This window comes from Podarcis pityusensis, assembly GCF_964106645.2.
Source record: "Podarcis pityusensis genome assembly, chromosome: 5".
Taxonomy (NCBI): domain Eukaryota; kingdom Metazoa; phylum Chordata; class Lepidosauria; order Squamata; family Lacertidae; genus Podarcis; species Podarcis pityusensis.
The window spans coordinates 567,753-577,304 of record NC_138032.1 but is presented as its reverse complement, the minus strand read 5'-3'; the positions used below and the strand labels follow the sequence as shown (position 1 = coordinate 577,304).

The following is a 9,552-nucleotide window of genomic DNA, read 5'->3' as shown; positions in this document are numbered from 1 at the left end:
GTCAAGTTATTCAGGCATAATATTTGTAACATTTAACTTTAAAGATGTGCCCCCCCCCGTAATTTCCATAACAGCTTGCAATGAGGTGGGAAAGGGTCATTATCCTGCTAAGTGACCCATAATAATTCTAAGAAAGAAGCTTGGCTTAGGGATATTGTACTTTAAAAAAAAAAAGTCCTTCAACAATATATTTATCCAGGGATGGGCATTGTCTTAACAATGACTAACACAGATTCCTGCCTTGCAGGGGGTTGGACTAGATGACCCTCAGGGTCCCCTTCCAACTCTACAATTCCATGATTTTCTGAGTCTAACTCCAGAACTTTTGCTGGAAACAATAGCAATCCTTTCCTTGTTGGAATTTGTCCTCCGTCCACTGGGAGGCGCTGCCGCACAGCTAAAGCCTCCAGGCAGGAGTCATTGGGAGAGAACTGCTGAGACGCCCTTTGTGTATTCTCAGGGGTGCTCCTTAACCCACCTCCTGCTGCAGTTGCTGTGAGTCCCTGGCATCTCTGGTTATTGCAAGAGAACATCACCAAGACCACAGAAAGCGGCTGCATTTAAATGCTTTTAAATGCATGACTTTTTCTCGGTTTAATCTTGAATTCAACAACAACAGGCCCTTCAACCTTGCTGTGCAATGAGTTCCCACCTGCTGGCATTGCCTCGTTGCCACCCACGCTTTGCCAGCCTTGCATTAAATGACTGCCCCTAGCTGTGATTCCTGCCTTGCAGGGGGGTGGACTAGATGCCTCTTGGGGTCCCTTCCAACTCCACCATTCTAGGAGTCTAACTACAAATTTCTCCCCTCCCCTAGGGAGCCTGAGTTGTTCAATGGAAGTGGGGGGGGGGCAGCCAAAGCCCAGGCATCTGGCCAGGAATCTGTGGGAATGTCCAGGGAGGCAGGAGAGGATATATTGTTGAATTATATCCTTCCCAACTTGTGTTAACAAGTCCTACAATTTAGCAGAGTCACATTCCCCTTTTTAAACTTACACAGCGGATAACGTTTTTTGCCCGGCTTGCATAAGCCTCTAAAATAAGTTCCCTGGTAATTCCCCTTTTATTCCCTCATAAAAAGAATAGACACGACACAGTCTTGTATAAAAGTATATAAAAGAGTTTACTCACATTCTGTTCACAAATGGATCCTAGAAGGCAGACTTAAGTTACAAAATACATCCACCTGGAATCTATCCCATTAGGAGATAGTTCCTTTGGAGCCAATAGCATCTCAGGCTGATGCTTCTTTGACGAAAGCAAAATAGAGAAGAGAGAGATGTGCTGTCCTGCCCTGTGCTTTTGTTACCTGCACAGGTGAGGCCACGCCCACCTCTGGTCACATGCAGAGGAAGTTTGTCCCAGCCCAGGAGGAAACAGGAAGTTTATCTACTAGCTGGACAAATATCCCTCCTCATGTCTAAACATGTCTGCTCTAGGAATGTTGTGTTTAACTGCTCTGTGTTTCACACCCCACAGAATCATCTCCTGGCACAGGCTGGCAGCAGGGCATGACCCTGGGTGCAAATGTGCCTGTGAGAGAGTCTCTTGGGATCACACTCAGCAGGACCTGTGTAATAAACAGAAATCTGCCCTTATTTCCTTATGGGGGACACAAGAGCCCTTTCAGAGTCCTTTGCAGGTTCTCCATCGGTCGGAGAAAATAACAGAGGCCAGGCAGAGAATATTGAGAAGGAAAGCAGCTCGTAAGCCTGATCTTTATTGAACTGTTGCAACAGGGTGCTCCCCTTACACGCAGGAAAGGAGGAGGAAGAGGACCCAGAACCCAGGTTGGAGCCCACCTTGGAGTCCAAGACCACTGCCAGAAACATCATACCTACATCACAGAAAGGGCAGTCTACAGCAGAAATCTGAGTGCATTGTTTCTCTTCTGTCTGGCAGGTTACCTATTAATGCTTACTTGATTGGATTGCCTGGGGAGCCTGGCCAGTCTTTTATAGTGACAAATACTTAGTTCCTGAATCAGGTCACAGGCTCACCCTATTCATACACAGACATACCCTTAAGACAGGTTTTGTGAATGAAAAGACAATGGGGAGTCTTTTCCATTTTCCTTTGACCTTGCAGAGAAAACATCTGGTCAGTTTGGGAGTCAAAATGGCGCCAGGGCTGCCCTCCTGTGCTGCCTCAGACATGTGGCCCATACATTTATGTACGTGTTTGCCTGGCAAATATATATAAGACCTTAATTTTTTATTTCAATAGTCATACCTAAGATAAGCCTACGATTTAAGCAAATTGTTACACTGGTGAGGGAGACCCCTAGGACTCAGCTACATTAGGAAAAACAACATTTTGAATGCGTTATAAACATGCGACACCAGATGACGCCAGAGAGCAAACTATTTCTATGTGATATTTACATAGCTTTTTTTTTTCTTTTGTAAGAATTTACTTTCTGACTGACTTATGGCATTTCCCCCTGTGTGTAAATCCACCCCTAAAGCAATGTCACCCCCCCAACCCAAAGTCTCTGCACACCCCTGCTGCTTCACCTGCCTCATTTAATTTGCCATGATTCCTCCATTGCATGGGGTTGGGCTAGATGACCGCTGGGGATCCCTTCCAACTCTGCCAATCTAGGATCCATTGGAGGATTCTACACAGAGCTTGGAGGACCGTCTGTCAGGGATTCTCTAGCTGTGATTCCTGCATTGCAGGGGCTTGAGCGAGATGACCCCTGGACTCCCTGACAGCCCTACGATTCTAGCATCCTATGAAAGTTATGTACTGAAGTTCTCACCCTGGGCCAGCAGGGGGATACTGTAGATAGTTTTCACTCAGGTCCACATATGCAAATAAGGGATTGAAAGTGATGTTCAGTGATTGGATAGTTACAGAAAATGGTTACTGTTGCGTTCTAGTGGAGCTCTATATAAGCAGGCTGGCTGAACATTTCAGTTCAGTTCTTTTCTGACCTGTGAATAAACAAGAGCTCTTTGAAGAATCACTGTGTCGTCTGATACGTTCACCCACAACTTAACAGTGAAGGTCTCTCCTGTGGCCAAACACCATCACAGCTTCATCCTTCTGGGCTTCACCTTCACCAGCTTGACCGGCACAGTGGGCGAGTCCATGGAGCGCGTGGCTCTGTGCAGGGCGTAGACACACCTGGCCAAGGCAGCGGTGAAGCAGATTTCAAGACACAGCATGGACAAATACATCATCGCAGACAGCTTGCAGTACCGGTAGTTGGAACTCAGCGAAGAGCCCCAGGCTTGGATTTTCTGGGACGGGGGCTGAGGGGGGCTGGCTGGACGGCCGGGCCTTGGGCTCGGAGGAAGGGAAGCCCTGGCTGGCGTGACAGCCGAAGAGCAAAAGGTGCAGCTGGCAGCAGCTGGAGAGGTTGTCACCCAGCCAGTGGTGGGCAGGGGAGCCTGTGTCACAGCAGAGGTGGGCGACGGGGGCGTCTCAGGACGTGTAGTCGGGTCCAGCCTGGCTGTCGGTTCGGGAGACAAAGACCCAGACCTGCATCCACCTGGAAGACTGACGTTGTCAAGGCACATTGTGGATCCCGCCACCAAAGAGAATGTCTCCGTAGGGGTGGTCTCAAGCGGTGAAGGTGTGGTGGCGACTGCCTTGCTGGTTGTCCCAGGGACCACAGGTGTGGTGGCTGATGTACCAGGGCGGCTTGTGGAGGCATCAGAAGTTGCGGTGGTTGCCCTGGCAATGGTTGTGGAGATCTGAGTGGTTGTGGTGGCACCAGAAGGGGTGGTGTGTGACATCCCAGTTGTGAAGACAGCTGTGGCAGCCGCAGTCCTGGCACTGGTAATTTCAGGGGCCGTGGTCTGAACCTTTGTTGTCGTTGTGATCTGAGGGGTTGTGGGTGGCAGGTGAGCAATGGTCGTGGCTGCCTCGGGGGTTGTAGCCGGGGTTGTGATGGACACAGAGGTTGTACTTGAGATCTCAGCAGTGGTGGCAATTTCAGGGCTTGTCTCAGCTGAGGTGGGACTTGGAGGGGTGATGATGGAGATGTGAGGAGCTGGAGTTGGAGCCCCTGTGCTGGTGGTGCTGGTGGTTTCAGAGGATGTCCCGCTGGTGGTCATGGTCTGTGAGGTTTCAGTGAGACTCTCAGAGGTGGTGATTTGAGGAGTTGAGGTCAGAGCCTCTGTGGTTCGGAGGGTTGTGGCTGCATTTGTGGTGGTGGCAGGCTCAGAAACGGAGGTGGTTGCAGCAACAGTGGCTTTTTTAGGAGATGGGGGGAGTCTTGTGCTCATCCTCATTGTGGCAGGAGGAGGGAAAGTCGTTGTGAGCAGAGCGGTGCTTGAAATGGGCAGAGTCGTTGGGCAAACCAGCTGATCTTCTGCCAAGGAACTGACTGCTTTGCCCTGCAGATCCTTGGGGCTTCCGCACATGACCTTTGTGGCATCCTTCACTTTTTTGGGATTGCTGCTCATCCATCGGTGGAGGTAGAGAAGGAGGCAGTCACACCTCCACGGATTCTCCCCGAGATACACGGAGGTGAGCTTCGTGAAGCTGTCCAAGAAGCCCGGAGGGATGGTCTCCAGCTGGTTCTGGCGGAGCCTCAGGGTCTTCAGCCCCGGGAGGGAAGGTGGCAGGAGACCCTCCAGAGATGAGAGCTTGTTTGCCTCCACGTTGAGCTCAGAGAGTTTGCGGAGGCCTGTTAAAACACCGAGAGGGAGGCCTGCCAGCTGGTTGTGGGACAAGGTGAGCTTTGTGAGCCCCGTGAGGTTGGCAAAGACCCCCGCTGGAAGAGCCTGCAAAGCGTTCCTGCTCAGGTCCAGCTGGGTGAGCAAAGGCATCTCCCCAAAGAGCCGGCCGGGGAGACCTTTCAGCCGGTTGGAAGCCAGGGTCAGCTGCTTCAGCTTCCTCAGTCCGAAGAAGGCCTCATCCGGGAGGGTCTCCAAGAGGTTGTGCTCCAGGAAAAGCTTCTCCAGGTTGGGCTTGTTCCTCAGCACCCTGGGAGGCAGCGTGCGGATCTTGTTCTTCTGGAGGCCAAGCTCCGTCAGGTCCTGCTGGCTGTCCAGGCTCCCCTCCGGGAGGTCTCCGATCTCGTTCTCGTACAGCCGGAGGACCTTCAGCCGAGGAAGTTCCTTGAAGACGTCCTCTGGGATGGCAGCGACCTTGTTCCTGGCCAGGTGCAAAAAGGTCAGGTTGGAGAGCCCATCAAAGACGCCTTCGGGGAGAGAAGGGATCTCGTTCATATGCAGGTAGATCTCCTCCAGCTCCCCGAGATCCTCAAAGAGTCCTTTCTGGAGGCCCTTGATCTGAGAGTCCCGCAGATTCAGCTTCTGCAAGCGAGGAAGAGAGCGGAAGGTGCCCACAGGGAGGTCGTCCAGCTCAGCCTGCGTGATTTCCAGCTCATCCAGTTTCTCCAAGTTATCAAAGGCCCCCACCTCTACGGTTTGGATCTTGTTGCCAATGAACAGGACTTTCTGCAGGCCGGGCATGTTCCGGAAGGCTCCGCTCTTGATCTCTGTTAGGCTGGTTTGCACAAAGATCATTTCGGTGATGATGGTGCTGGCGGTCTTTGGGATCTCCGTCACGTCCCTTAGTTTGGTGTAGACTTCCTGGTGGGCCTTGGGGCAGTCGTAGGCCCCTGTGCAGGCGGCAGGGCTCTGGCCAGTTCCAAAGGCCAGGCAGAGGAGGAGGACAATGGCCACTGTGGGCACCATCCTGGAAGAAAGCAAGAGATGTCCATTAGCCTTTTCACCAAGAGAGCGCACATCTGGCAAGCCTCTCTGCAGCTGGAGCGTCCGGATTCCTGGGGTCTGCTGAATCATGCACACACCCAGCTCCTTCACAATCTGCTGTTTTGTGGGGTGTGAAACACAAGAGCAGTCAAGTACAACATTCCTAGAGTGAACATGTTTACACATGGGGAGGAATGTTTGTCCAGCCAGCAGGTCAACTTCCTGTTTCCTTCTGGTCTGGGACAGACTTCCTCTGCATGTGACTAGAGGTGAGCGTGGCCTCACCTGTGCAGGTAACTACAAAAGCACCGGGCAGGGCAGCCATGTCTCTCTCCCTTTGACCACATGCATCGAAGAAGCAACATCTGCTTCGCCAAAGATGCTCTCCTGGCCTCCAGCCAAGAGAGGACAAAGGGACTGTCTCCTTATGAGATAGTTTCTAGGTATGTGTTCCTTTTCTAAGCTAAGTCTGCCTTCTGGGATCCGATTGTGAACAGAATGATGTGTGAGTAAACTCTTTTTATACTTTTAAAGAAGGCTGTGTCGTGTCTTATCTTTTATGAGGGAATAAGGGGGAAATACCAGAACAGTTATTATAGAGGCTTTAGTGAGCCTGAGCAAACGCATCCGCTGCAAGTTTAAAAGGGGGAATGTTACTCTGCTAAAATTGTAAACTTGTTGACACAAGTTGGAAAGGGTATTATCAGACAATATATCCTCTCCTGCATCCCTGAACATTCCCACATGTTTTCCCTTACAGAGCTCATTCCAGGCAAAATTGCCATCAGAAACGTAAGAAGAGTCCTGCTGAATGAGGCCTATGGCCCATCGAGTCCAGAGTCCTCTTCTCACAGGGGCCACCAGATGCCCTGAGGGAGAGGGTCTAGTGGGTAGAGCTGGGGAGACCAGGCTTCAAATCCCCCAACTGGCCATAAAGTTCACTGGATCTGACCTTGGCAGTCGGGTGGGGGAGCTGAAAAGAAGGCTAATATAGTTCACAAATTTGTGAGAAGTTGTGTCCCGGGATTTTTAGACTTCTCTCCCCATGTACTATTTGCAACCAAAGGGAGAAATTGGTTACCAGATGTGATTCCCCCCCCCCCACCTCTCCTATCCCACTGGGGGGTGGTCAGTCACTGCCTCCCAGCCTAACCCACCTCACAGGGTTGTTGGGGGGATTAAATGAGGAGAGGGAAGAGGGCCACGTAGACCACCGTGAGAAAAAGGAGGGGTGGAAAGGCAACTTGTTAACCAACAAGCCTGCAAGTGGGATTTCTCCCTCCTTTGTGAGGCTCTGACAGGAGAGGCAGAAGGTAGTCGTTGTGGTTAGGAGCCACTGATGGCCGGATCCTGCAGGATTTGAGCTCACCCATCTCAACCAGACGCTGAAAAATGAAGAAACGGGTTCCCCAATGCACGTCTGGGCGGAAGGAGCATCTGAGAAGGCTGGAGGCGGCTGATCTAACTGGTGTTGCAGGAAACCGCCCCCCCCCCCAATCATTCAGTTTGTACAACCCCCCCCCCCACACACACACACTACATACGCTACGCTTCTGTTGTAAATTCATAGAAAATCAACCATACATCGGATCTGCACCGTTCCACTTTTATTTTACTCCATGAAGGAAGGACTACAAAATGGGGAAGGTTTGATACAGGGCAGCCATAATGAACGTACCAACACATCCGCAGGAAACCTTGCCAGTTGGCATGCCAACCTTGATGGTCCTAGACAGAAGACCATCACACTCACAAAGGACCTGCATATGGGAATGGATTCAGCACGGACTGAAACAAAGGACAGTGACCAGCCCTTCCCTCTGGGGCAGGAAACAGTGAACTCCTCTTTCTGCTCAGGAATGTAATCATGGGGAGGGGGAAAGGAGGAACCGGACAGGTGACAAGACACTCAGGTTACCACCACAACTCCTCCCTCAACCCCTCCTCTTTGTGATGTGTCAATGATGTAGTCATGATGTTGTTGTGATGTAATTCTAGGGGTGCAGCTTGGGGGATTAGCAGCTAATAAAAGTTGGGGGTCTTCTTTTGTTCAGGGCTTCCATCTTGTTTCACCTGGTGGCAGTTGGGAGTCCTGTCGCGACAGTCTTCAATCAAGACCAAGCCTACTGGCTACTGTTTTGCTCTGGTATTCCTGGCTGGTGTTTTTTGTCCAAGGGAGCCCTCAGATTTCTCCGTTAACTCTGGGGAGTCCAAACAAGCAGCAGACCCGGCCCCCTGCCTCCGGGCCAAAGCCTCTCCCCTCCAGACCCCTGAGCCTCCATTCCCCCCACAACCAGCCTTCCGACCCCAAAGGGAAGACTTCTGGCAAAGAGGAAGAATGGTGGTTAAGCAGGGGAGGGAGGCTGCTGCCTCTGAGAAATGGAGCCACTGACTCACAGCTCTCTTATATTTTCCCTCCCAACCACTAGAAACAACTGTCATTTTAAAATACTCAGAAAAATCCTGATCCTCCCCACCACCCTTTCCCCTCCAGCTGGGTCCTCCCTCCCCAAAGAGCAGAGGCAGCTGCTGTCCCACTAATATAGCTCCATACTGCCTGCACTGACTGGCAGCAGCTCCCCCAAATTTCAGCCAGGGGACTGAAACTTGCACGTTCTGAATGCAAAGCAGCTGCTCTAGCTTCACACAAACACACAAAGCACACACACACACGTGCACAGCAAGGGAGCTGACAGGTGGAGATCCAGGTGGAGATTATTTAGTTCACAAAATCTATACACTGTTTTTGTTTTCTTAAAAAACAGCAACCTCAAAGCAGTTACAGAAAGATAAAACAAGAAAATCAGCCAGACATACAGAAAGTTAAAATGCTAAAATGGATTCCCATTCATAGCAGCATTTCTAAACAGCCGGGCAGGCTTGCCTAGACAAGGACGCTTTTGAGCAGGTGCCCCAAAGAGGGCAGCAAAGGCACCCGCTTGTTCTCAAGAGGCAGGGAGTTCCACAGCCCAATAGATCAGATCTTGCAAATGCCGAACAGGGATTACAGTGCCAATTCCACCGCTGGAGGTGGCCGAGTGGATGCAGGTGAGCTTTGGCACTTTTGCGGGTGAGCCGGTCTCTCTGAACCAGGGGTTGGCAAGGTTTACCTCGCCTGGGCCGATTCCCTCCAGCGGAGATCCCTCTGTGGGGTGGATTGTGCGTGTGCGTGAGCATGCATACCCGCGATTTCCAGCCCGCGATTTCTGTGTCTGCACAGACACTATTTCCGGCGCCTTGGAAGCAAGTCCCCGTGCCATGCTGTGCCGATTTAGCGCAGGGTGGGGGGACTCGCCGAGCAGGCGGCTCAGTTTGGGGGTGGCTCGTGGGCCGGTTAAATGACCCCCGTGGGCCGCTTGTGGGCCTTAGGTTGCCTACCCCTGCTCTGAAGTTCTGAGCCCCCTTCAAGGCAGCAGGAGCCCAGAGAAGAGCAGCAGCCTGGTGGGCAGAGAGATGGGCTGGAAGGAAGCTCCTTCCAAGCCCTGGGGAGCCTTTCAGCACTTACCAAAGTCGGTTGCCGGACATTTTGCTGAGCCGGGAGAGTCGTGCACAGGCTGCCGAGCGAAGCGCCTCCAGCCTTATCTGAGGGAGGCATCCAGCGCCCGGGAGGCGAAGATCTGCCCTGTGCAGATGTTGGGCAGGTCTGTCTGGTGAGATAAAGGGTCCCAGGTGACGAATTCTTGTCACAAAACTGGGCATCAGCCAAGGCCTGGGCCCGGCTCTTAACTGGGAAGGGTCCCTCTGGGACCATAGAATTGCAGAGTTAGATGGGACCCCTCCAGCACAGGGGTTCTCCAAGGGTGGGGCAGATGACCCTGGAGAGGCAGGAAAAGGTGGCAAGTGGACAGGAAGATTCAGGGACAACCCAAGAAACATT

At 51.9% G+C, this 9,552-nt stretch overlaps 1 protein-coding gene across 1 annotated transcript; it reads right to left on the bottom strand.

Moving 5' to 3' along the window:
• Nucleotides 1–1,685: 1,685 nt before the first annotated feature.
• Nucleotides 1,686–9,284, bottom strand: LOC308478118 (uncharacterized protein). The gene is made up of 2 exons (XM_081007434.1): nucleotides 9,181–9,284; nucleotides 1,686–5,658 (listed from the first exon to the last, which is right to left on the bottom strand). Exons 1-2 carry the CDS (start codon nucleotides 9,198–9,200, stop codon nucleotides 3,036–3,038), a joined length of 2,643 nt encoding a protein of 880 aa, XP_080863560.1. The 5' UTR covers nucleotides 9,201–9,284; the 3' UTR covers nucleotides 1,686–3,035.
• Nucleotides 9,285–9,552: the final 268 nt, after the last annotated feature.

Excerpts from the sequence above, each read along its gene's own strand:
- LOC308478118 (XM_081007434.1), bottom strand. The coding sequence starts at position 9,200 with ATGTCCGGCAACCGACTTTG. Across the intron at positions 5,659-9,180 it reads ATGTCCGGCAACCGACTTTG|GATGGTGCCCACAGTGGCCA; the intron begins GTAAGTGCTGAA and ends GCTTTCTTCCAG.